Below are 27,822 nucleotides of genomic sequence, written 5' to 3'. Positions count from 1 at the left end.
ATTCTTGACAGATGACATGTTGTGGCGGATCGCCACCTAAACGGGCGCAATCCACTTTTCCGTCCGTGGACAATAAATCGGGCACCTTGCCTTTAAGAAGCATGCTGCCTTTAAGGCATGACAAAGGAGCGGGCGTCGCCCTCAGTGTGTACTCAAAAGCGCGGGTGTCGCCCTCATTCTGTTTTCGGGTTTAGCAGAGAGAGGAGCTGGGGCAGCCATCTCTCAAGAGAATGTAATAAAAGCCATGCGTTCCTCAGATCGGCTCGGCCTCCATTCGTGTTCCGTGGCAGCCTCAACATTGGTGACCCCGATGCTCAGAACGTATTCCGAGCACTGCAATGGCGGACACGAACGCAGTTTCCGTGAAACTGCCGGAGTTTTGGGAAAACCAGCCCGAAGCCTGGTTCCTCCAAGCTGAGTCCCGATTCCGGCTGCGACACATCACCACAGATGGGACGAAGTATGACTACCTCGTCGCATCACTCGGTAGCTCCACAGTCACGAAGGTCTGGATAGCGCTGCAGAACTCACCAGAGGAGGGCAAGTATGCACATCTTAAGGCCGCGCTCCTTAAAAAATTTATGACCTCGACATACCAGCGAAACTGCCGCCTCCTCGACCTTCCAGGCCTCGGTGACGCCTCACCGTCAGACCTCCTCTCCCACATGCTCTCACTCACCGACGAGAGCCCACCCGGGTCCCTCTTCCGCACGCTGTTCATCTGCCAGCTACCTCCCAGCATCTGCCCTGCGATCGTGGCGTCCGGCCTCATGGACCTAGAAGCCCTGGCCGACGAGGCCGACAAGCTGCTGTCCGCTCACTCCAGCCGCGACGTCGCTCCGGACCTGGCAGCCACAGCCTGGGCGCGCCCCTCACCGGCCACCACGCAGCCACAAGGCCCAGCCACGGGGCCCACGGGGCCTTCGCACCCCACAAACCCGGGCTACTGTTACTACCACGCACGGTTCGGCGCCAGGGCACAACGGTGCACACCTCCCTGCTCCTTCAAGTCCGCCCCCGTACCAGCCCCCGCGATGGCCATGGGCCACGCGGGCTCCCTGCTGTATGTCACGGATGACAAAACCGGCCGCCGGTTCCTGTGCGACACTGGAGCTCAGCACAGCATCATCCCGGCCTCCGCCCTCGACATCCAAAAGGGCGAACGAGGACAGGCGCTGGCTGCCGCTAACGGCTCAGACATCCGGACGTACGGCACCCGCACAGTCACCCTCGACCTCGCTGGTCGCCGTTACCGATGGGAGTTCATCACTGCCAAGGTACTCTCCCCTCTCATCGGCGCAGACTTCCTGTGCGCCCACGGCCTACTGGTAGACATCCCTCGACACCGCCTCGTGGACATGAACACCATGTCCCCCATCCTGGGCGCCATGGCCCCCCGTCAACCCGCCGACATGGCGTCATAGTGCCACGCCCGGGCCACGGATGACTACTCGGCACTCCTGGCCGAATTCCCGGCCCTCACCAACCCGACCTTCTCCGCGGAGGTCGCCAAACACGGGGTGGAACACTTCATCCCCACCACAGGCCCCCCAGTGTACGCCCACGCCCGCAGGCTGGACCCGGCCAAACTGGAGATCGCGCGGACCGAGTTTGCCACTATGGAACAGCTCGGCATCATCCGCCGCTCCAACAGTCCCTGGGCCTCCCCACTCCACATCGCCCCCAAACCAGGCGGGGGTTGGCACCCCTGCGGAGATTACCGCCGCCTCAACGATGCCACCACCCCTGATCGGTACCCCGTGCCGCACGTTCAGGACTTCTCGGCTAGACTGGCCGGCCGCTCAGTCTTTTCCAAAGTCGACCTGGTGCGCGGCTACCACCAAGTCCCCGTCCACCCCGCGGACGTCCCCAAGACGGCCGTAATCACCCCCTTCGGGCTTTTCGAGTTCCTGCGGATGCCCTTCGGCCTCAAAAATGCGGCCCAGGCATTCCAACGGCTCATGGACTCGGTCCTTTGGGACCTGAAGTTCCTGTTCGTCTACCTGGACGACATCCTGGTAGCCAGTTCCTCCAAGCAGGAACACCTCGAACACCTTCGCATCCTGTTCGGGCGCCTCAGCGACCACGGGCTCATCCTTAGCCCAGCCAAGTGCCAGTTCAGCCTGGACAAGATCGACTTCCTCGGCCACCACATCACCCATGCTGGGGCCATTCCCCTGCCCACAAAGGTGCAGGCCGTCCAGCAATTTCCCCGCCCCACCACCATCAAAGGACTCCAGGAGTTCCTCGGGATGGTGAATTTCTACAACCGCTTCATCCCCAAAGCGGCGTCCCTCATGAGGCCCCTGTATGAAGCCCTCCGGGGCAGGAGCGGCAAGATGGCGGTCGAATGGACGGCAGACGTATCAGCCGCCTTCAACTCCACCAAGACCGCGCTCGCCGACGCCACCCTGCTCGCGCACCCACGGCCCAATGCCAGAGTAGCGCTCACCACGGACGCCTCCGACCACGCGGTCGGCGCCGTGTACGAGCAGTGGGTCGACGGCGCCTGGCAACCACTTGCCTTCTTCAGCCGCCAACTACGCCCCCCGGAGGTCAAGTACAGCACTTTCGACCGCGAGCTCCTCGCGCTGTACCTGGCGGTCCGCCATTTTCGGTTTTTGCTGGAGGGCCACCCCTTCACTGCGTTTGTCGACCACAAACCCCTGACATTCGCAATGGCAAAGACAACCGACCCCTGGTCCGCCAGGCAGCAGCGCCAGCTCGCGGCAGTGTCCGAGTTCACCACGGACATTCAACACATCTCTGGCCGAGACAACGTGGTAGCCGACTGCCTCTCCCGCCCCGCCATCCACGCCGCACACCTGGCAGTCGACTACGCTCAACTCGCAGCAGACCAGCTCACGGACTCTGATCTGCTCTCCGCACCTACCAACCTACCAGGGCTACGCCTGGCCGACGTCGCCTGCGGCCCGACCGCAGTCACGGTCAAGTGCGACATATCCCTATCTCAACCTCGGCCCGTCGTCCCAGCGTCCTGGCGCCGCCGGGTATTCGAGATTCTCCACAACCTCTCCCACTCCGGCGCCCGTGCATCCATCAAATTGGTAGCCAACCGCTTTGTCTGGCGCGGCCTTCGCAAGGATGTGCGTACTTGGGCCAACTCCTGCCGAGCCTGCCAACGGGCCAAGGTGCAGCAACACACGAAAGCACCCCTCGAGGAGTTCACCGTCCCTTCACGTAGATTCGACCACATCCACGTGGACATCGTCGCAAGGCCACACGCACTTGCTGATGATCGTCGACCGCACCACGCGCTGGCCCGAGGCAATTCCACTGACCTCTACCACCACCGCCGACATCGCCAGAGCCTTCGTCAGCACCTGGGTCGCACGGTTCGGCGTCCCCTCCAACATGACGTCAGACAGAGGTCCGCAATTTACCTCTGAACTCTGGACCACCATCGCACGCAATCTCGGGGTGACCATTCACCGCACCACAGCGTACCACCCCCAAGCCAACGGACTGTGTGAGCGGTTCCACAGATCCTTGAAGGCATCTCTTCGAGCCAGCCTCCAGGACGGCGCCTGGACCGACCGACTCCCGTGGGTCCTCCTCGGCCTGCGCTCCGCGGTTAAAGAAGACCTCCACGCATCGGCAGCAGAGCTCGTGTACGGCCAGCCGCTGCGCGTACCCGGCGAGTTCCTGCCCACCGCCACGACACCCTGGTCAGCCGACCAGCAACGCCACGACTTCGCCTCACCGGCGCTACAGTTCGCCCCGGTGCCCATTGCCCGGCACGGCGAATCCACCTCACACGTCCCGCTAAGCCTGCACCAGGCACGGTTCGTTTTCGTCCGGCACGATGCCCACCGCGGACCCCTTCAACCCCCGTACGACGGGCCCTACAAAGTGCTACAGGCTGGGGACAAATTTTTTGACCTACAAGTGGGCGACAGGACTGAAAAAGTGTCGGTTGACCGACTCAAGCCAGCACACTCGGAGCCCGGTGAGCAGGTCCCAGTAGCTCGTCCACCGCCATGCGGCCGACCTGCCCTCAAGCCAGTACACCCGGCTGCTCCACGCCCGGCCGTTCCACGTCCACCGGCGTCCTACAAGACCCGCTCCGGCCGGCCCATCAGACCGCCGCACCGTCTCGTCCACACCTCCTAAGCGGATTCTGGGGGGAGCTGTGTGGCGGATCGCCACCTAAACGGGCGCAATCCACTTTTCCGTCCGTGGACAATAAATCGGGCACCTTGCCTTTAAGAAGCATGCTGCCTTTAAGGCATGACAAAGGAGCGGGCGTCACCCTCAGTGTGTACTCAAAAGCGCGGGTGTCGCCCTCATTCTGTTTTCGGGTTTAGCAGAGAGAGGAGCTGGGGCAGCCATCTCTCAAGAGAATGTAATAAAAGCCATGTGTTCCTCAGATTGGTTCGGCCTCCATTCGTGTTCCGCGGCAGCCTCAACAATGTCATACATTGATGTGCTCTGTCACTGACTTCCCCCTATTTGGCCTGCGGAGCCCATCGGGCGGGCTTAACAAGGTCAATCAGAGGAAGATCCCACTGGTTGGCCAGAGGCTGATGGAGGCAGGACTGAAACCAGGCAGGCAGCAGTCCCACCTCCAACACATCTCCATTGAGAAAATCCAGCCCATAGATAGTAAAAGGGTAGTCAAAGGAAGTGAGGGGTTGATTAGAGACCAAAAATGAGACCTTGTGGAGGTAAAGGGCATGGCTGAGGTACTAAATGAATACTTGGCGTCTGTCTTCACAAAACAAGAGGATATAGCCAATTCACCATATAGGAAGAGATAGTAGAGATATTGGATAGGATAAAAATAGATTAAGAGGAGATACTTAAAAGGTTGGCAGCGCTCAAAGTAGAAAAGTCACTCGGTCCAGATGGGATACATCCTAGGTTGCTGAGGGAAGTAAGGATGGAAATTGCGGCGGCTCTGGCCACAATCTTCCAATCCTCCTTGGATATGGGAGTGGTGCCGGAGGACTGGGGGACTGCAAATATTACACTCCTGTTCAAAGAAGGGGAGAGGGGTAAACCGGGTAACTACAGGCCAGTCAGCTCAACATTGGTGGTAGGGAAACAATAATACGGGGCAAAATTAATATTCACTTGGGAAAATATGGATTAATAAATGAAAGCCAGCATAGATTTATTAAAGACAAATTGCGTTTGACTACCTTGATTAAGTTGATGAAGTAACGGAGAGCGTTGATGAGGGTAATGCGGTTGATGTTGTGTATATGGACTTTCAAAAGGCGTTTGATAAAGTACCACATAATAGACTTGTTAGCAAAATTGAAGCCCATAGGATTAAAGGGACAGTGGCGGCATGGATACAAAATTGGTTAAGGGACAGAAAGCAGAGAATAGCGATGAACGGTTGTTTTTCCGTCAGGAGGGACGTATGCAGTGGTGTCTCCCAGGGGTCGGTATTAGCACCACTGCTCTTTTTGATATATATTAATGACCTGAATTTGGGTATACTGGGCATAATTTCAAAGTTTGCAGATGACATTTAAAAAAAAAAAATGTTTATGCGATTAGGGCGTCACTGGCAATGCCAGCATTTAAGGGATCATCCCTAGTTGCCCTTGACAAAGTGGTGGTGAGCCGACTTCTTGAACCGCTGCAGTCCGTGTGGTGAAGGTACTCCCACGGTGCTGTTAGGTAGGGAGTTCCAGGATTTTGACCCAACGACGATGAAGGATTGGCGATATACTTCTAAGTCAGGATGGTGTGTGACTTGGAGGTGTTCCCATGCGCCTGCTGCCCTTGTCCTTCTAGGTGGAAGAGGTCGCGGGTTTGGGAGGTGCTGCTGAAGAAGCCTTGGTGAGTTGCTGCAGTGCATCTTGTAGATGGTACACACTGCAGCCACGGTACGCCGGTGGTGGAGGGAGTGAATGTTTAAGGTGGTAGAGGGGGTGCCAACAAGCGGGCTGCTTTGTCCTGGATGGTGTTGAGCTTCTTGAGTGTTGTTGGAGCTGCACTCATCCAGGCAAATGGAGAGTATTCCATCACACTCCTTACTTGTGCCTTGTAGATGGTGGAAAGGCTTTGGGGAGTCAGGAGGTGAGACACTTGCCGCAGAATATCTAGCCTCTGACCTGCTCTTGTTGCCACAGTATTTATGCGGCTGGTCCAGTTAAGTTTCTGGTTAATGGTGACCCCCCAGGATGTCAATGGTGGGGGATTCTGTGATGGTAATGCCATTGAATGTCAAGGGGAGGTGGCTAGACTCTCGCTTGTTGGAGATAGTCATTGCCTGGCACTTCTGTGGCGTGAATGTTACCTGCCACTTATCAGCCCAAGCCTGAACGTCGTCTAGGTCTTGTTGCATACAGGTATGGACTGCTTCATTATCTGTGGAGTGAAACTCAGAAATGTAGTAAACAGTGAGGAGGAGAATAGTAGCAGACTTCAGGAGGACATAGACAGACTGGTGAAATGGGCAGAAACATGGTAGATGAAATTTAATGCACAGAAGTGTGAAGTGATGCATTTTAGTAGGGAGAATGAGGAGAGGCAAGATTAACCAAATGGTACAATTTTAAATGGGGTGCAGGAATAGAGAAACCTGGGATCAAGGGATATGGGGAGAAGGCAGGGACAGGGTACTGAATTTGGATGATCAGCCATGATCTCATTGAATGGTGGAGCAGGCTCGAGGGGCCGAATGGCCTACTCCTGCTCCTATCTTCTATGTTTCTATGTGTACATACACAAGTCTTTGAAGGTTGCAGGACAAGTTGAGAAGGCTGGTCTCCCTAGAGCAGTGGTTAAGAGGAGATTTGATCGAGGTGTTCAAAATCATGAAGGGTTTGAATAGAGTAAATAAGGAGAGACTGTTTCTAGTGGCAGAAAGGTCAGTATCCAAAGGACGCAGTTTTAAGGTAATTGGAAAAAGAACCAGAGGCAACATAAGGAAAGAAACTTTCATGTGGCGAGTTATGATCTGGAATGCGCTTTCAAAAGGAAATTAGATAAATAGTTGAAAATGAAAAATTTGCTGGGCTCCGGGGAAAGAGCTGGAGATTGGGACTAATTGGATAGCTCTTTCAAAGAGCCAGCACAGGCACGATGGGCCGAATGGTCTCCTTCTGCGCTGTATAATTCTATGATTGTAGGAGTCAGAAGGTTGTGGGTTCAAGCCCCACTCCACTTACGCAGAAAATCTGGGCTGACACTCCAGCGCAGTGCTGAGGGAGTGCTGCTCAGTGGGAGGTGCCGTCTTTCGGATGAGCCGTTAAACCGAGGCCCCGTCTGCCCTCTGAGGTGGACGTAAACGATCCCATGGCACTATTTCCAAGAAGTGCTGTTCTTCCCGGTGTCCTGGCCGACAATGATCCCTCAAACAGCATCACCAAAAGCGATGATCTGGTCATTACCTCATTGCTGTTTGTGGGACCTCGGCTGCCGCGTGATCTACATTACAACAGTGACCACACTTCAGAAAGTAACCCCATTGGCTGTAAAGCACAATGGGAGGTCCTCTTTACACAACCGTTTTGTCAGTTTCAGTAACTGCACGATTTGTAGGGTGGACAAATCTGCTCCGTCTGCTCCGCTGGTAGTTTCTGGCACCTGCACAAATCTTTTGACACATCAACGCTTGGATGAAGCAGCTAGCCAGATGGCAAATTACAACAGTAATGCTACAGGTCTGTCATAAATTAACACAATTTAAATGTGCACTTTCCTTTTGAACCTACTTGTTAATTTCAGGTCAGTTTCACAGGTTCGGTGATCTCTGCGTACCCCGGCTTGTACACGAACATCAGTAAACAGGTTCGGGGCAATAATTGGTGCCTTGATACAGCGGTGAAGGGGGCCGAGTCACAAGTAGTGCGATCTACAGCAGGGAGTCTGCAAAATGTAATCGTTAAACTTCCTGCCACTTTTGGTTTAATAACGTTTTTGTCTTTACACATTAAAAGCCTTCTTGCCAGCTTGCCGCGTGGCTGGTCAAAGTTAATTGTGGTCAGCCGGGGTCAGGCTAATTAATATATTTTAGGAGCGCTCCTGGCATCGTCAATGCCTTTGATTGAGAGCATCTGTTAGCCGGTGGGAAATGGTGCGCGGGTGGAGAAATTAAAGGCTCGATTTCCGCCCTGCCCGCCTAGCATTTAAAGTCGGGGCTGCGACTTGCACCCATCCCTCCCCGATCCGCCGCCTTCCCGTGGGATGTAATTTTAACCTACCGATCGGAGCTGGGGGGGATACCCGTCGGGAGTTTTTAAATATGCAGATCAAGCTTCGACTACAACCTTAGCTATAATTTTAACCCTAGGCCTGCGTGGCTGGGCTTTCCAACTCTGGTTGGACGGAATTCCTGGAGATTTCATCACATGACCTCCAGCTGCCCCGCCCCTACGCTCCCGCCATTGGTCGCCCATCCTCGCGGCGCCCCGCACTGCCTTCCCAATTAGGAACAGAGGAACAGGAGTGGGCCATTCAGCCCCTCGAGCCTGCTCCGCCATTCAGTGAGATCATGGCTGATCTGCGACCTAACTCCATATACCCGCCTTTGCTCCATATCCCTTAATACCTTTGGTTAACAGAAAGCTACCAATCTCCGATTTAAAATTAACAATTGATCTAGCACCAATTGCCGTTTGCGGAAGAGTGTTCCAAACTTCTACCACCCTTTGTGTGTAGAAGTGTTTCCTAATTTCACTCCTGAAAAGTCTGGCTCTCATTTTTAGACTGCCCCCTCGTCCTAGAATCACCAGCCAGTGCAAATAGTTTCTCTCTATCTATCCTATTCTGTTCCCCTTAATATCTTGAAAACTTTGATCAAATCACCCCTTAACCTTCTAAATTCTAGGGAACACCACCCTAATTTGTGTAATCTCTCTTCGTAACTTAACCCTTAATTGGAAAGTGAAAACACTCTTCATTACCGGATTGGATGATTCTTGACTGTCAGGCAAACAGTCTTTTTTTCACCATCTCCAATATTTTTATAACTAAGAAACAGAAATGTGCAAAGAAAATGTAAAAAAACCCACATTTTTTTAACACCCTTACGATTTTTTCCCGGGTTTTGCTGGCAGCAGTTTCCTGGAGATTAATCTTCAGTTCCCGGAGACTCCAGGGCAATCCTGGAACGTTGACCACCCTATGCATGGCAGTGTCGCCAACTCTGGTTGGACGTGTTCCAGGAGGTTTCATCACATGACTTCCCGCCTCCCAACGCCTCACCCAGTTAAACAGCACTTTTTTCCCCACCATCTCCAAATAATTTTATAACTAACAAGCAAATCTGTAAAGAAAATGACGAACACATCCCGTTATTTTTTTATTGGCCCAGTGATTTTTTTTCTCCTGGGTTGCTTGCAGCAGCGTCCTGGAGATTAACCTTTAATTCCTGGAGATTCCAGGCAGGATTGCCCTATGAGGAGAGATTGAGTAGACTAGGCCTATATTCTCTAGAGTTTAGAAGAATGAGAGGTGATCTCATTGAAACATACAAAATTCTTACAGGGGATTGACAGGGTAGATGCAGGGAGGATGTTTCCCCTGGCTGGGGAGCCTAGAACCAGGGGCCACAGTCTCAGGATAATTTAGGACTGAGATGTGGAGAAATTTCTTCACTCAGAGGGCTGTGAATCTTTGGAATTCTCTACCCCAAAGGGCTGGGGATGCTCAGTCGTTGAGTATATTCAAGACAGAGATCGATAGATTTTTGGATACTAAAGGAATCAAGGGATACGGGGATAGAGCAGGAAGGTGGAGTTGAGGTAAAAGATCAGCCATGATCTTATTGAATGGTAGAGCAGGCTCGAAGGGCCGAATGCCCTACTCCTGCTCCTATTATATTCTTATGTTCTCAAAGACCTTTCCCTCGCCCCCGATCGCTGACACTCCCCTCGACCAGGCCTCCAATCTCCCCGTGGCTTCCGATCTTTATCCCTGGTCTCCAAACTCCCACCCCTCTGACCTCCAACCGTTTCCCCCAACCCAGTCCTCACTTACCTGAGGGTCGCTGGGATGCAAGCACTGGCCCGATCTTTGTTCAACTCTCCGCGGCAGGCTCTTGGCTCCTCAACGGCTTGATGCCAATGACGCTCAAGGCCCAATATCGTGGGCACCTCAGGCCTCACCATTTAGGAGCAGGAATCGTAGCTTGCGTCCCCCGCACGACCATAAATTGGCCTTTTCCAACTGAGAGTGGGGTGTTGGAGGCTAATGTAGAATGTAGGTGATGGAGGAAACAGTTATGACATTACAAATAAGTTGGGCTATACTGGAGTATTTCTTTCCTTAAGGTATTAAGTTTCACTGAAGCTCATCTCCACTGAAAGACAGACAGTTCAGAGACTCTAAGGGCTAAAAATTGAGTAGGCCCTCATTTGGGGCGCTAACTTCGCCGGGATGCTAATTTTAGCGCCCCGGAAAAATTAGTGCCCCCACACCAGAAATTGAGTGGTTGCGCCCCAAGAGGGAAGCGGGGCGTCACTGGAAGTGTCCCGCATCTCTCATGGGGCGCTGCGAGTGAATATCGCGGCGGTACGTGCTGCAGCACCACACGCTGCGGCACGTCGTGCCACGGGATTGCAGGCCTTGCTCCCCTTCTTAAAGGGGAGGGGCCTTGCGCAGCGCGACCCGGGGCCCAGCTGGGCCAGCGGTGATCGGGAGTGCCGGCAAAAGATCCTGGCACTCAAGAGAAGTGCCAGGCTCTTGGAGCGAAGCCGGCACTCCGCGGGGGGTGGGGGGGGTGGCAGTTCAGGAGTCTGGGGACAGGAGTGCAGGCAAGTGCTGGCAGGCGGCCAGCAACAAAAATGGCCGCCCCGCACCTCGCCTTTAAATTGCGCCTCCCCGGCTGCAGGTAGGCCCTCCTGACCCCGTCAGACATAGCATCCGGCGCCAAGTCAGTGGGCGCTCCCGAAGATCACGGCCGGGGCGCTGTGCACGGCGATGAATTTCGCGGGAGGCGTGGGTCGCGCCACACCCGGGCGCTAGTGGGAGGCGCAAAACAACTGAATTTTTACCCCTAAATGTGATGCTGGTGAGGTTACCTACTTAGGAGACTCTGTTAATTTCACCCCACAACTGTGCCCTAGGAGGTGTGTGAACTGATTCACAGAATCATGGAATGTTACAGCACAGAGATAGACGATTCAGCTCAATTCTACTTGAGCCACCTAGTCTAACCCTACGCTTTGCTCCCCTTATCCTTGATCCTCAGTTTCAAGTAACTGTTCAATTCCCTTTGATGGACTCTGTTTTCACAATAGTTTGTGGCAGAGAATAGCACTTCTTAACTGTGCTCAGGATTTCTCTCTTTTTGAGGAAGCACCTCACCTCCTCCCAGCGCCATTTTTAGCTGGCTTATCTAAATTTGTTAGGGTAGAAATTGATCCTCATTGCCCCCATTTTATGGGGGCAAAACAGCAGCAAAAAATGTCCCATTTCGGAACGCAACGCCCATGTTGCAGGCATCCTGGGTGGCCGCCTTAAGCAGACGTAGGCCCCTTAAATGTGTTAATGAGGGACCTAACGCCTATTTAAGGACCCTTCCCTCTCTACAAAGATTTTTTTTCTGACCTCAGCTCTAATTCCTTTTGTGATGATCTTATATTTACGCTCTCTCGAATTGTCTTGCCAGTAACTGAGCAAACAATCTATCACCGTTTACTTTACCATAACCCTTCATAATAATGAAGATCTCTATCAAGTCACCCCTTTACTTTCTCCGCTCTAGTGAAAAAAAGCCTCAGGGGGAGAAATTCGGTATCGCCCCGTTTGGGGCGCAATTTTCGGCCGGGCGCAAAGTTTAGCGCCTGCCACTAATTATCGCCTCCGACTGCAAACCTGGCTTCTATCGCCTCTGGAGGTGATTGGAACGCTAAATCAGGCGCTACACACCTCTCTTAAGGCGCTAACGCCGAGGAGTGAGGCGCTACCTCAGCGTGCTGGCGAAGCTCATGTGATGTCAGTCAGCAATGGAACACAGACACACTGGCGCTGGCCAGTTCTTAAAGCGGAAGGTCGATTTTGCTCTCCATCCACATCCTGCTCATTGCAGCCTTGAATCTCGGCCTGGAGAGACCTGTACATCAAATCTGCTGGAAAGAACAATGGAGAGGCCCAGGGAAAGAGCTCAGAGTGCTCTGCCCACAGTCTCTTCTAAATTGATACAAGGAAGGGCAAATCAAAATGAACCTGCAAAGTGCTGCTCAGTACCCAAAACTCCTTCACACAGCATTGAATCTCTCCAGAAGTCTCTCTCCCTCTCTCTGAGTGCGTGGTGTAAAAATGTCGCTGACAAAAAAAGGCAGGAAGCGGTCGCCTTTAAATAGCGCTCCCCCAGTCCCTTCCCGACTGTAACACGCTCCCCTCAACCTGTAGTTGCTAGCGGCAGGTGGTAAGGCAGGGAGTGCCACTCAATATCCGGTCCGGGGCGTTGCGCACTTGACTGATGTCACGATCTGCCGGCGCAGGAGATCATGGAGGTAGTGTTTAGCGCTGGCGCAAAATGTCTGGTGAATCTCTTAGGGCGCTAACGGGAAGCGCAAAGCAACCGAATTTTTCTCCCTTAGTTTCTCCGGTCTCTCTTCATAACTGTAACCCCCTCATCTCTAGTGAATCTGTGCTGCACATGTTCCATTGCTTTTCTATTCTTGCTCTCGTGAGCTGCCCAAAAATGTACGGAATACTTCAAACACGTCAACATTATCTCCTTTACTTTGTATTCAATGTCTCTAGATACAAACTCAAGATACAAACCCATTTCCCTTTATGGCTGTATCTACTTGCATTGCCACCTATAGGGTCCAAAATTTCAGTCGGGCTCCAGGGAGAAGTGCTGTGAATTACTGGTTGGAAGACTGGAAAACGCTGGAGCGAAACCCAGTTTCACAAGCATTCTGCCAACTGTTAAGTCCCATCCTGAATTCCGGTGGGAGGTGGGCGGGCAAATGTAACCCTGCCTCTCATATCAAGGAGGTGTGCACAGGAAAGCTCCTGGGCTCCCCCAGGGGTCTGTGACTTTTTGCAAGGGCAGCCAGGAATTCCAGGCCTAAATTTTGGTCCCAGGATACAAGAATGTACATGTATTGGACAAGCGCACAGAAGATCAACAAGATTGATCCCAGTTACAAAGGAATGAGCTATTGGTATAGTTGAGAGAAGCTCAAGTTCTATAGTCTAGAAAGAAGAAGGCTGAGGTGGGACCTCATAGGGTTATATAAAATATTGAAGGTTATAAAAGAAAGACTTGCATTTATACAATGCCTGTCATGACCTTAGAATGTCCCAAAGTGCTTTACAGACAATGAAATACTTTTTTTTAGAAGTGTAGTCACTGTTGTAATGTAGGCAAGAGAGCCCCAAGTGGGCAGAGCAAACGTTTCAAGGATACCCTCAAAGCCTCCTTGAAAAAGTGTAACATCCCCACCGACACCTGGGAATCCCTGGCCCAAGACCACACAAAGTGGAGGAGAAGCATCCGGGAAGGCGCCGAACACCTCGAGTCTCTTCGCCGGGAGCAAAGCACAAACAGCGGAAGGCGCGCACGTCAACCCAAGCACCCCACCCACCCGCCCCTTCAACCACCATCTGCCCTACCTGTGACAGAGACTGTAGGTCCCGCATTGGACTCATCAGTCACCACATTTTTAGTGTGGAAGCAAGTCATCCTCAGTTCCGTGGAACTGCCTAAGAAGAAAAAGAAGTAGGAAACACAGCAGCCAATTTGCACACAGCAAGCTCCCACAAACAGTAATGTGATAATGACCAGATAATCTGTTTTTTTTTAGTGATGTTGATTGAGGTGATATGTACTGGCCAGGACACTGGGGATAATACCCCTGCTCTTCTTTGAAATAGTGCCATGGGATCTTTTACATCCACCTGAAGGAGCAGACAGGGCCTCGGTTTAATGTCTCATCCGAAAGGTGGCACCCCCAACAGTGCAGCACTCCCTCAGCGCTGCACTGGAGTGTCAGCCTAGATTCTTGTGCTCAAAGTCTCAGAGTGGGGCTTGAACCCAGAACCTTCTGACTCAGAGGCGCGAGTGCGACCCACTGAGCCACAGCTGACACTTAGAGATAAGGACAACTTTGAATATGACTGCAAAGTTAGTCAATGTTTTAAGACATAAATTTGTTATTGAAAAGTACATTTAAAATAGACATTAGTAAGAATTTCTTCACACAACGGGTACTAAAGGTTTGGAATAATCTGTCAATGAAATTGGATGCTAGACTGAGAGAGTAAGGATACGAGAGGGATACGTTTCAATGGGCTGACTGGCCTTTTCTCATCCTTTACTGTTCTTATGTTCAATAAACACTGAAATGCTTCAATAATGGGCATTTTAATTTTATTTTAGAGTCCCTCGGTACATTAAGGGCTAGAGAGTCAGAAAGTGGTATAGCTCCTCACTCATATTCCCATTTTAGTTCATTGTTGCCAGTTAATTTAGGATATTTGCATGTTCTGTTCTTGTATACCTATAGAGTACAGGATTATTGCTTAACTGAAATGTTCAGATCAGCAAAATAAACCCTTCATATATCTGTAGCCTAGATCTAACTTTGGACTCCAGTACTTTCTCATTAATGAAACAAACTGAAGCAAAATACTGCGGATGCCGGAAATCTGGAATAAAACAGTAAATGCTGGAAGCCCTCAGCAGGTCAGGCAGCGTGTGTGGAGAGAGAAATGGAGTTCACGTTTCAGGTCAAAGGCCTGAAGTCACCAGAGTTCCGATGAAAGGTCATCGGCCTGAAACGTTAACTCAGTTTCTCCCTCCACACAGGCCGCCTGACCTGCTGAGGGCTTCCAGCATTTACCGTCTTTCCAAACTGCCTTATTCTGATGTGTTATTGTTTTTCCTAAACTAATGCTCTCCACTTTTACTTTCTCTCTATACCAGTCTGTTCCAGAAGACCAACGACTCTCAATCGCTTTAATCCTCGTCATTTGGGTCTCTGCCCTGGCATCTTCCCTGATAGATAATATTCCTTTTACAGCCACTATGGTAAGTCAGTTCTAGGATGCCAGACCTGGCTCTTGGACAGGGAAGCTTCAATCAGTACAAGTTTGCCAAGTTCTAAATTCAACCTCCCAGCATCATAACTCGGTCTTTTGCTTTTGGTTAACAAGCCAACTTTGAGAAAGCCCATTCAACTCAGCACTCATCTTTAGTTCTCCGAAGTTTCTGCCCACACAGGGAAGTTTTAATCTGCTTCCGTTCACTTCAAGTCTAATGGAATATTTAATAAGAGTGAATAAATTTAAAAAGAAATTGGGAGAAGCATTTTTATTATCAGCTGGACTGCCTATCAAGATTAGTAACAGAATATTTCCTCTGTGTGATGAAATTGTAAAACACATTCGTTATAAAGAAGTTCAAGGCTTTGTTACATAAAGTGCACATGTAACCTCTTCTAACTAGTACATTACCTCCTTACACTAGTACATTATCTGCATTCACCAGTACAATTACTTTCCTTAACTAATAAATTACCTCCGGTCACTTGTACAATGACCTCCCTTAACTAGTAAATTACCTCCGGTCATAAGAACATAAGAAATAAGAGCAGGAATAGGCCACTTGGCCCCTCGAGCCTGCTCTGCCATTCAATAAGATCATGGCTGATCTTGGGCTCAAAGCCACTTCCCCGCCTGCTCCCTATAACCCTTCACTCCCTTATCTTGCAAAAATCTGTCTATCTCCACCTTAAATATATTTAATGACCCAGCCTCCACAGCTCTCTGGGGCAGAGAATTCCACAGATTTACGACCCTCTGGGAGAAGAAATTCCTCCTCATCTCAGTTCTAAAAGGGTGACCCTTTATTCTAAAACTGTGCCCCCGTGAGGGGAAATATCCTCTCTGCACCTACCTTGTCGAGCCTTGTCACCAGTACAATTACCTCCCTTAACTAGTAAATTACCTCCGGTCACTTGTACAATGGCCTCCCTGGATGGTAACAATCCTCACTAAGGTCCAGCTTGGTGCATTTTTTAAACGTTATTTTCAGCTGAATTTGTAAAGAGGTAATTGAGATGAATCAAATTCCCATTTTCTATTTTTTTTGTGTCTGTTTTATTTTCCAACCCATCGAGTGCAGACCACGATCTATATATAGGTTATTGCTGCCCTGCAGGCATTTTGTGTCTGAACCAAAAATAGGATAGTGCTGGTGAATGGTTTGAACTCTGTTGTATTGGGTGCACAGCAGCGATGCCATTTCCCCATTACAGAGAGTGTGCAGCTGTTCATACTGGCTTCAACTGAGAACCAAACACACACATGGAAAAGGTAATTTCAGAGAAGCTGCTACACTTATAAGCAGGCAATCATGGTGGACTACTAGAGGAGAACGAGCTGTAAAGTTTATTTTTATAAAAAAGCTATTTAATATAAAAAATACATTTTTTTTCAACAAGTGCTGCTTAGTGGGCTGCCGTCACTCATTAAAAAAATGACCTTATTTACAGGCCTGGTATCGGGGCATTGGTTCACTCTGTGCTTTGAAATCTGCAACAGATGCCAAGCACACATTAAACTCCAAAGAGCCAACAGATTCTAATTGCTGCTCATCACTTTTTCTTAAAAATAGGTTGAACTCCACTGGATCTAACATTGCTCTCAACTGTGTTGTCCACTTTTTTTCCCTAATAGATTCCCGTGTTGCTTAATCTGAGTCAGGACACTGATGTAAACCTGCCAGTGAAACCTCTGATTTTCGCTCTGGCAATGGGAGCCTGTCTGGGAGGTGAGTGACAGTGTTGTATTACTCTGAAAGGTGATCTGTTTTAGTAACAAGAGACAATGAAGCCGTTCCATCGAAGCGTGCTGCAGATGAATTCCTGAAAATGCATTCCAGTGCACGGAGACTTTTCCCCCCCACCCGCTAATACTTCATCACTGTCAGCGTACCTGACAGTGGGAGAAGGCTCTTTCTACAAAGGAAGCTAATTATTGGCAATGAATCTTAGAGAAGTTAAATTATGAGGGGTGTGTGTGTGTGTGTGTGTGTGCGAGTGTGTGTGTGTGTGCGAGTGTGTGTGTGTGCGAGTGTGTGTGTGTGCGAGTGTGTGTGTGTGCGAGTGTGTGTGTGTGCGAGTGTGTGTGTGTGCGAGTGTGTGTGTGTGCGAGTGTGTGTGCGAGTGTGTGTGCGAGTGTGTGTGCGAGTGTGTGTGCGAGTGTGTGTGCGAGTGTGTGTGCGAGTGTGTGTGCGAGTGTGTGTGCGAGTGTGTGTGCGAGTGTGTGTGCGTGCGAGTGTGTGTGTGTGTGTGTGTGCGCGAGTGTGTGCGCGAGTGTGTGCGCGAGTGTGTGCGCGAGTGTGTGCGCGAGTGTGTGCGCGAGTGTGTGCGCGAGTGTGTGCGCGAGTGTGTGCGCGAGTGTGTGCGCGAGTGTGTGCGTGTGTGTGTGTGAATGCGTGTGTGTGTGTGTGTGTGAGTGCACTGGGGGTGTGTGCGAGTGTGTGTGTGCGAGTGAGTGTGTGTGTGCGTGTGTGTGTGTGTGCGCGCGAGTGTGTGTGTGTGCGAGTGTGTGTGTGCGAGTGTGCGAGTGTGTGTGTGTGAGTGTGTGAGTGTGCGAGTGTGTGTGCGAGTGTGTGTGCGAGTGTGTGTGCGAGTGTGTGTGCGAGTGTGTGTGCGAGTGTGTGTGTGTGCGAGTGTGTGTGTGTGCGAGTGTGTGTGTGTGCGAGTGTGTGTGTGTGCGAGTGTGTGTGTGTGTGTGTGTGTGAGTGTGTGTGCGAGTGTGCGTATGTATGTGTGTGCGAGTGTGTGTGTGTGCGAGTGTGTGTGTGGGCGCTGGGTGTGTGAGTGCGTGTGTGTGTGTGCGAGTGTGTGTGTGTGCGAGTGTGTGCGAGTGTGTGTGTGTGTGTGTGTGTGGGCGCTGGGTGTGTGTGTGTGTGTGCGAGTGTGTGTGTGTGAGTGTGCGTGTGTGTGTGTGTGTGCGAGTGTGTGCGTGTGTGTGTGTGAATGCATGTGTGTGTGTGTGAGTGCGCTGGGGGTGTGTGCGTGTGTGTGTGCGTGTGTGTGCGCGAGTGTGTGTGTGTGTGCGAGTGTGTGTGCGAGTGTGTGTGTGTGTGCGAGTGTGTGTGTGTGAGTGTGCGAGTGTGTGTGTGCGAGTGTGTGTGTGCGAGTGTGTGTGTGTGTGTGCGAGTGTGTGTGTGTGTGCGAGTGTGTGTGTGTGTGTGTGCGAGTGTGTGTGCGAGTGTGTGTGTGCGAGTGTGTGTGTGTGCGAGTGTGTGTGCGTGTGTGCTGGGTGTGTGTGTGTGCGAGTGTGTGTGTGTGTGTGCGCGCGCACTGGGTGTGTGCGAGTGTGTGTGCGAGTGTGTGTGCAAGTGTGTGTGTGTGTGTGTGTGTGAGTGCGCTGGGTGTGTGTGTGTGTGCGAGTGTGTGTGTGTGCGAGTGCGCTGTGTGTGTGTGTGTGTGTGCGAGTGTGTGTGTGTACGAGTGTGTGTGTGTGCGCGAGTGTGTGTGTGTGCGAGTGTGTGTGAGCGAGTGTGTGTGTGTGTGTGCGAGTGCATGTGTATGTGTGTGCGAGTGTGTGTGTGCGAGTGTGTGTGTGTGCGCGAGTATGTGTGTGTGTCTGTGCGAGTGTGTGCGTGTGTGCGAGTGTGTGTGTGTGCGCGAGTGTGTGTGTGTGTCTGCGAGTGTGTGTGTGAGTGGTGTGTGTGTGTGTGCGAGTGTGTGTGCGCGACTGTGTGTGTGCGAGTGTGTGTGTGTGTGTGTGCGAGAGTGTGTGAGTGTGTGTGTGTGTGTGTGCGAGTGTGTGTGTGTGTGCGAGTGTGAGTGTGTGAGTGTGTGTGTGTGTGTGTGTGTGTGAGTGTGTGTGTGTGCGAGTGTGTGTGTGTGTGCGTGAGTGTGTGTGCGAGTTTGTGTGTGTGAGTGTATGAGAGTGTGTGTGTGTGTGCGCGAGTGTGTGTGTGTGTGTGTGTGCGAGTGTGTGTGTGTGTGTGTGCGTGTGCGAGTGCGTGTGCGAGTGCGTGTGCGAGTGCGTGTGCGAGTGCGTGTGCGAGTGTGTGTGCGAGTGTGTGTGCGAGTGTGTGCGAGTGTGTGCGAGTGTGTGTGCGAGTGTGTGTGCGAGTGTGTGTGCGAGTGTGTGTGCGAGTGTGTGTGCGAGTGTGAGTGAGTGTGTGAGTGTGTGTGTGTGCGAGAGTGTGTGTGCGAGTGTGTGTGTGTGAGTGCGTGAATGTGTGTGTGTGTGTGCGAGTGTGTGTGTATGTGTGCGAGTGTGTGTGTGTGTGTGTGTGCGAGAGTGTGTGAGTGTGTGTGTGTGCGAGTGTGTGTGTGTGTGCGAGTGTGAGTGTGTGAGTGTGTGTGTGTGTGTGTGTGTGTGTGCGAGTGTGTGTGCGTGAGTGTGTGTGCGTGAGTGTGTGTGCGAGTTTGTGTGTGTGTGTGCGCGAGTGTGTGTGTGTGCGTGTGCGAGTGCGTGTGCGAGTGCGTGTGCGAGTGCGTGTGCGAGTGCGTGTGCGAGTGCGTGTGCGAGTGCGTGTGCATGTGTGTGTGCGTGCGAGTGTGTGTGCGAGTGTGTGTGCGAGTGTGTGTGTGTGTGAGTGTGTGTGTGTGCGAGTGTGTGTGTGTGAGTGCGTGAATGTGTGTGTGTGTGCGAGTGTGTGTGAGTGTGTGTGCGCGACTGTGTGTGTGCGAGTGTGTGTGTGTGTGTGTGCGAGAGTGTGTGAGTGTGTGTGTGTGCGAGTGTGTGTGTGTGTGCGAGTGTGAGTGTGTGAGTGTGTGTGTGTGTGTGTGTGTGTGCGAGTGTGTGTGCGTGAGTGTGTGTGCGAGTTTGTGTGTGTGTGCGCGAGTGTGTGTGTGTGTGTGTGTGTGCGAGTGTGTGTGTGAGTGTGTGTGTGTGTGAGTGTGTGTGTGTGCGCGTGTGAGTGCGTGTGCGAGTGTGTGTGCGAGTGTGTGTGCGAGTGTGTGTGCGAGTGTGTGTGCGAGTGTGTGTGCGTGTGTGTGAGTGCGTGTGTGTGAGTGCGAGTGTGTGTGCGAGTGTGTGTGCGAGTGTGTGTGCGAGTGTGTGTGCGAGTGTGTGTGCGAGTGTGTGTGTGTGCGAGTGTGTGTGTGTGTGAGTGTGTGTGTGTGTGTGAGTGTGTGTGTGTGTGTGAGTGTGTGTGTGTGAGTGTGTGTGTGTGTGCGAGTGTGTGTGTGTGAGTGCGTGAATGTGTGTGTGTGTGCGAGTGTGTGTGTGTGTGTGTGCGCGCGAGTGTGTGTGTGCGAGTGTGTGCGAGTGTGTGTGCGAGTGTGTGTGTGTGCGAGAGAGTGTGTGTGTGAGTGCGTGAATGTGTGTGTGTGTGCGAGTGTGTGTGTGTGTGCGAGAGAGTGTGTGTGAGTGCGTGAATATGTGTGTGTGTGCGAGTGTGTGTGTGCGCGAGTGTGTGTGTGTGCGAGTGTGTGCGAGTGTGTGTGTGTGCGAGTGTGCGCGAGTGTGTGCGCGAGTGTGTGCGCGCGTGTGTGTGTGTGTGTGTGTGTGTGTGTGTGTGTGTGTGTGTGTGTGTGTGTGTGTGCGAGTGTGTGTGTGTGTGTGTGCGCGCGCTGGGTCTTTCTTGCTTTCTTCCAGCTGTGCTGAATCAGTGGAAAAAAAGTGAAGAGAAGGATAGACAATGTTGATTTCAATATCTGTTGTGTATTTTGTTGTCCCATCAATTTTCTCCCACCTCGCACCCCCCTCACTCCTCTCATGGGTGCCCAATCAATATTCTTCCCCCGCCCTTTGAAAATGCTGATTCTCCACTATCTCTTCATCTATAAGCAGATAGGCTACTGGGCTTCATCAGATTTTCGCATAGCAGCTCTCATTGCAGCACTCTCCAATCAGGCGAATGAACTCTGGTTGATTTTTCCTCTTTCTAATTTAAGGGCACTGATACCAATTGTAGTCCCTCCTACAGCCGCAATTGAGATCAATTGTACAGGGCTTTGGTGAGACCACACCTGGAACACTGAGGATATTCAAGGCTGAGATCGATAGATTTTTGGACTCTAGGGGAATCAAGGGTTCTGGGGATAGTGCAGGAAAGTGGAGTTGAGGTGGAAGATCAGCCATGATCTTATTGAATGGTGGAGCAGGCTCGAGGGGCTGTATGGCCCACTCCTGCTCCTGATTGTTCTTATCAACTATTTCAACAAAGATTGGGGATACAATATGGGATCTTCTTATTCTGTATGGTTCAGTGTCACACCAGGCACTGCATCTATCCACTAAGCCACTGGGGGAAAGTCATCATACACATACGAAAGCAAGTACCTACGAAATCACAGATTCTTACCGCACAGAAGGAGGCCATTTGGCCCATCGTGCCTGTGCCGGCTCTTTGAAAGAGCGCTCCAATTAGTCCCACTCCCCCGCTCTTTCCCCGTAGCCCTACGCATGTTTTCATTTTCAAGTATATATCCAATTTGCTATGCTGTATGATTCTATTCTGTATATATCTCTAGAATGTCTGCAGGAAATTCCCTTTGCTCTGTGGTAAAGTTAACCTTTGGATAGTTAATCCACATAGCTGGCTGCAATACCAATAGCCTTTCAGGCACTGCATTCTGGATCGTAACAACTCACTGCATGAAAAAAAATTCTCATCTCCCCCCCTAGTTCTTTTACCAATTACCTTGAATCAGTGTCCTCTGGTTACCGACTGCCGCCCCCCCCCCCCACCCCCCACCATTGTCAGTGGAAACAGTTTCTCATTATCTGCTCCATCAAAACCCTTCATACTTACACAGGCTTTGCATCTTACGTCAGAGGTGTACACAACGGGGGCAACTTTCAGTTTCACCGTGGTAAACTGGCAGAGCAGGCTGCCAGTCCAGTGTAGAACCCGCCTGATTTTCATCTCGGTGATCTAAATGGAAATGAAAATTGGACAATGGGCGGGTAATCTGGTCCGCACAGTTTACCATTGAAGGTGAGAAAAAATCACCAACATTCCTTCACTTGTATTAGAGGAGTTCAAAAATAACATGAAAGTCCGAAGGGAGAATCTAAGGCCTAGAAATTCGTCTCGGGCAGCGGTGAAAACCGGGCGGTATCGGATCGGCCGTCCGTTATACGCAGCGCCTCATATTTAGTTGCGTGACTGCAATAGAACTGAATATCCAGCGCTGCGTATAACGGACGGCCGGTCCGATACCGCCCGGTTATCGCCACCGCCGAGACGAATTTCTAGCCTAAGATATCAGCTGTACAAAACTGCTGCTGCCTTTCTAGGGTGCAGTGTCCCCAGGAAACATTTTAGAATTTCTACATTAAAAATAACGCACTTTTGTTCATTTTAAGCACTTTTATATTTCACGATTAATAGATTTTTAATGTTTAAAAAAAGAAACGGCAGAGCGACATTTGGATTTTCAACAGACCAGCCAGATCACCACTGGCCCAAGGGTTACTTTGGCAGTCAGTCTCCTGCACCCTAACCCCTCCAGGCCCAGTTCACAGAGATGCTGCGGGGCGGAATTTCGTCTCTGTTCTGCCTCCTTTGCGCCTGTAAACAGGGTGGTAGCAAGACGAGAATCAGGACAAAAATTAAACCGTCAACTTACCGCAGGAGGTCCACCCGTTTCGATTTTAAGCGTCCAGCGCTCCCACGGGAAACAGGCGGGGGCCTAATCAACACATTCAAATAAGAGTCAGCGGACACAGTTAAGGCTCCAACAAAATTTTCATGTAAATAAGGTGCAGCTTCCTCTTCATGTCCACAAATCACAGGTGGTGCAAGTTGGGAGGCAGCTATTTTCAACGTTACTGAAAAGGATCCTCACCTCTCTTTTTTTATTCGTTTTTATGGGATGTGGGCGTCGCTGGCAAGGCCAGCATTTATTGCCCATCCCTAATTGCCCTGGAGAAGGTGGTGGTGAGACGACTTCTTGAACCGCTGCAGTCCGTGTGGTGAAGGTACTCCCACAGTGCTGTTAGGGAGGGAGTTCCAGGATTTTGACCCAGCGACGATGAAGGATCGGCCATATACTTCTGTCAGGATGGTGTGTGACTTGGAGGGGAGCTTGGAGGTGGTGGTGTTCCCATGCGCCTGCTGCCCTTGTCCTTCCATGTGGTAGAGGTCGCGGGTTTGGGAGGTGCTGCCGAAGAAGCCTTGGCGAGTTGCTGCAGTGCATCTTGTAGATGGTACACACTGCAGCCACAGTGCGCTGGTGGTGGAGGGAGTGAATGTTTAAGGTGGTGGATGGGGTGCCAATCAAACGGGTTGCTTTGCCAGGGATGGTGTCGAGCTCCTTGAGTGTTGTTGGAGCTGCACTCATCCAGGCAAGTGGAGAGTATTCCATCACACTCCTTACTTGTGCCTTGTAGATGGTGGAAAGGCTTTGGGGAGTCAGGAGGTGAGACACTCGCCGCAGAATACCCAGCCTCTGACCTGCTCTTGTTGCTGCAGTATTTATGTGATTTATCTCATTTCACACGCTCCAAAGGTTTGGGAGACATTTTGCTGGTAGTTTGTAGTGGTTTTTTTTGAATAGCCATTTAATTTTAAAGTGCTTGCTGTGCCCAGACAACCTTCTGAAATCATAAGGGGACACTGGCAAAAAAAATAAAAATAAGGCCTCCTTCTAGCAAAACCATTCTGGCTCGAGGAAGAGGAGCAGCAGAAGCAGGAGGCAGGTGGATCAGGCGCAGGGAGCTGTAGCTGCAGGGAGACCAGCTGTCCCTGCATTGCCTGGTGCAGTGAAGTTTGACTGCAGCCCTGAACTTCTTTCCCTCTGGCTCCTTCCAGGCTCTGACAGGGAATGTCAGCAACATCAGTCAGCCTGTAGATCGTGCTTGCATTAAGCAGGTGACTGATGCCGCGTTCGCTAAATCAAACTTTCGTCGCGTTCCCCATGGACAACTGGAAATGGGAAATGGTTCTGGAGTTTGCACAGATTGCGGGCCTCCTCCCCCCCCACCCCCCACCCCCCCGCAAAGTCCTGGGCCTCATTGGCTGCACCAACGTTGTCCTGAGGGCTCCTCCTATAATCCCAGAATTCAGATTTGTAATTCCCTGTTATAAAAAAAAGGAAAACTGTTAAGGCAGGCAGAGAATTTGATATAATAAACGTGTTAAGCATTTGTACAATATCGAGTGACCAGGTTCTGGTGTTTAAGATCAAAGTCATGGAGGTAGAGATTCTACCCTACAAGTCGTGACCAGTGAGGTCACTGAAGGTCCTCAGATCCATTTGGTTTCCACCCCTCTAAAGTTACCCCCCAAAATCCAGGAGAGGTGGCTGCTTCTTCTGCCTGGCCCAGTCCAGCAGCTCGGGGCCGTGCAGGTGGCATTCTGGGCCTTAACTGGGGCCTACAGTAGAGAAGGCAAATGGCAATCAACCCCTGAATGATTGAATGCAGTCGGTAGAGTGGCCACAGTGGGCTGTTGAGTTTGAAAAAAAAAATGATTTTGCTTTTGTTCTTCGGCTTTATTCGGGCTTTGGGCTCCGACTCTCAGAATGGCAAAGCATGGCAGGTGCCTCTGTTGTGCCTTTACAAGCACGGGGAGTCCACCCTGAATATTTAAAAGACAGACGGAGGTGAAATTCAACTTCGGCGGGGGCGCAAAACGGTCAATAGCAGCTCAGCGGCCTGTCATAGACCCTACCATGACTTGAAGCCATTGGAAAGGAAAACTGGGTGGGCTGTATAATGGGGAGGTCAATCTGCTGTTGTCCATCCTGACGTTCAATTCTATCCCTTCACCTCCTCACCGCCCCCCGCCACCCCCAATGGGACAATGGAAAGTTGAAGTATCAAATGGAGGACCCACCCAGCCGCACTTCCTCCCCCTCACCAAAGTACATGGATGTTTTAGGCTATGATGTGTTAAAGTGCACTGCTCTCCTAATGTTGGATCAAAAGTGGTCTTCGATGTTTCTTACAGACAGGACATGGGTTTTTGAATTAATAGAAACATAGGAAAATAGGAGCAGGAGTAGGTCATTCGGCCCTTCAAGCTTGCTCCACCATTCAATATGATCAAGGCTGATCCTCTATCTCAATACCATATTCCCGCTCTCTCCCCATACCTCTTGATGCCTTTTGTGTCTAGAAATCTATCTATCTCCTTCTTAAATATATTCAGTGACTTGGCCTCCACAGCCTTCTGTGGTAGAGAATTCCACAGGTTCACCACCCTCTGAGTGAAGACATTTCTCCTCATCTCAGTCATAAATGTCCTACCCTGTATCCTGAGACTGTGACCCCTCGTTCTAGAACCCCAGCCAGGGGAAACATCCTCCCTGCATCCAGTCTGTCTAGCCCGGTCAGAATTTTATACGTTTCAATGAGATCCCCTCTCATTCTTCTAAACTCTAGTGAATACAGGCCTAGTCGACCCAATCTCTCCTCATATGACAGTCCTGCCATAGGACTAGGAACAGTAAGTTATAATTATCTGAATTTGCCCATGTTAATCAAATCTAATAGCATAATTCATTATTTATACTTTAACTTTCATACAGATAAGGTTTAAAATTTTCACTTAATAGGGAAGGTCTGCATTATATATAAATTGTAAAAAGTACAATTCATTAATGTTATTCCTTAATAGTGTAACTCGGAGTTTCACACACCCACATATAATTTAGATTTTTAAAATTGTATTACACAATGAGAAAAGTTAACGCTTGCTGCTCCTTCCTTCCCCTCCTGTCACGCAGGCAAAATTTAAAACTGGCCAACGCCAGCTTTGAAAAATATTACTTTTGGCAAACTTAGCTGAAGGGCCAATGCCCAAAGTACAGGGTGCTACCAAGGGTTGAAAAGAAGTGGGATGTTGAGATAAATCAAGATTATACTGATTAAATTACATCGAGCTTGCATTTGGAAAGCCTCCAGGTTGTAGGAGTTGCATCATTTTGAGGTAATGGGAAATAACAATATTGTGCACAGGCCTCCATCTGTGCTTTAGCATTCTATGATTCTAAGAACCGAGCCAATATTCATGGCTCTTGTTTTTTTTCTAATACATGGCAAGGCTGGATGGCATTTATTTTAATGCAAGGAGTCTTGCGAGTAAGGCAGATGAATTGAAGGTGTTGATGAACACATGGGAGTATGATATTGCTGCTATCACAGAGACATGGTTGAGGGAGGGCCAGGACTGGCAGCTCAAAATTCCGGGGTATAGAATCTTCAGGCGAGACAGAGGGGGGTGTAAAAGAGGAGGGGGTGTCGCAATATTAATCAAGGAGTCAATTACTGCTGTAAGGAGGGGTGATATCTTATCAGGTTCCTCTAATGAGGCCATATGGGTAGAACTTAAAAACAAAAAGGGGGCAAGCACTTTGCTGGGAGTGTACTATAGGCCCCCAAACAGTCAGGGGGAGATAGAGGAACAGATATGTAGGCAAATCTCAGAGAAGTGTAGAAATAATAGGGTAATAATAGTAGGGGATTTCAACTTCCCCAATATTAACTGGGATAGTCAGAGTATGAAAGGCTTAGAGGGTGCGGAATTCTTAAAGTGCATCCAGGAGAGCTTTTTCAGCCAGCATGTAGAAAGTCTTACAAGAGAGGGGGCGGTACTGGACCTAATTCTAGGGAATGTAGCCGGGCAAGTAGGAGAGCATTCTGGTGACAGTGACCATAATTTGGTGAGGTTTCTGGTAGTCATGGAAAAGGACATGATGGACCGGAAATAACGGTTCTAAATTGGGGGAAGGCTGATTTTAATATGATAAGGCAGGATCTGGCCAAAGTGGACTGGGATCAGCTACTTGTAGGAAAATCCACATCAGAGCAGTGGGAGCCTTTCAGAAAGGAAATAGAGAGAGTGCAACGCCAACATGTTCCGGCAAAGGTCAAGGGTGGGACCTGGCAGATACAAAGGACTAAAAACAGTGGAAGCCCTAGAGGAGTATAGAAACTGCAGGGGGGTACTTAAAAAAGAAATTAGGAGAGCGAAGAGGGAGCATGAAAAAACACTGGCGGGCAAAATAAAGGAAAATTCCAAGGTGTTTTATAAGTATATTAAGGGCAAGAGGATAACCAGGAAAAGAGTAGGGCCCATTAGGGACCAAAGTGGTAATCTGTGTGTAGAGCCGGAAGATGTAGATGAGATTTTAAATGAATATTTTGCATCTGTGTTCACTATGGAGAAGGACAATGTAGGCATAGAAATCAGGCAGGGGTATTATGATATACTTGAACAAATTATTATTGAGAGGGAGGAGGTACTAGCGGTTTTAGCGGGCTTAAAAGTGGATAAATCCCCAGGCCCAAATGAGATGTAGCCCAGGCTGCTGTGTGAGGCAAGGGAGGAAATTGCAGGGGCTCTGACACAAATTTTCAGAACCTCTCTTGTCACAGGGGAGGTGCCAGAGGACTGGAGAACAGCTAACGTAGTACCATTATTCAAGAAAGGAAGTAGGGTTAAACCAGGGAATTACAGGCCAGTGAGCCTAATATCAGTGGTAGGGAAACTTTTGGAAAAAATTCTGAGGGACAGAATTAGTCTCCATTTGGAGAGGCAAGGATTAATCAAGGATAGTCAGCATGGCTTTGTCAGGGGGAGATCATGTCTGACCAATTTGATTGAATTTTTCGAGGGGGTGACTAGGTGTGTGGATGAGGGTAGTGCAGTTGATGTCGTCCACATGGACAAAGTCCCACATGGGAGACTGGTCAAGAAGGTAAGAGCCCATGGGATCCAGGGCAATTTGGCACATTGGACCCAAAATTGGCTTAGTGGCAGGAGGCAGAGGGTGATGGTCGAAGGTTGTTTTTGTGACTGGAAGCCTGTGTCCAATGGTGTACTGCAGGGATCGGTGCTGGGTCCTTTGCTGTTTGTAGTGTACATTAATGATTTAGATATGAATGTAGGAGGTATGATCAGTAAGTTCGCAGATGACACGAAACTTGGTGGAGTGGTAAATAGCCAGGAGG

General features: G+C 50.4%; 1 protein-coding gene across 1 annotated transcript in view; it reads left to right on the top strand.

Annotated features, from left to right (window-relative positions):
• The window catches only part of oca2 (oculocutaneous albinism II), a 707,523-nt gene that overhangs the window by 501,614 nt on the left and 178,087 nt on the right, over positions 1 to 27,822 (top strand). The window contains exons 20-21 of the mRNA XM_085999552.1: positions 14,870 to 14,974; positions 16,624 to 16,717. Of these exons, the coding sequence (XP_085855678.1) occupies positions 14,870 to 14,974; positions 16,624 to 16,717 (199 nt within the window). The remainder of the gene's footprint in view (positions 1 to 14,869; positions 14,975 to 16,623; positions 16,718 to 27,822) is intronic.

The sequence above is a fragment of the Somniosus microcephalus genome, chromosome 10 (assembly GCF_052327205.1).
Source record: "Somniosus microcephalus isolate GS21.2 chromosome 10, FLI_Smic_1.0, whole genome shotgun sequence".
Lineage (NCBI taxonomy): Eukaryota > Metazoa > Chordata > Chondrichthyes > Squaliformes > Somniosidae > Somniosus > Somniosus microcephalus.
This window is presented reverse-complemented; position numbering and strand designations above follow the sequence as displayed.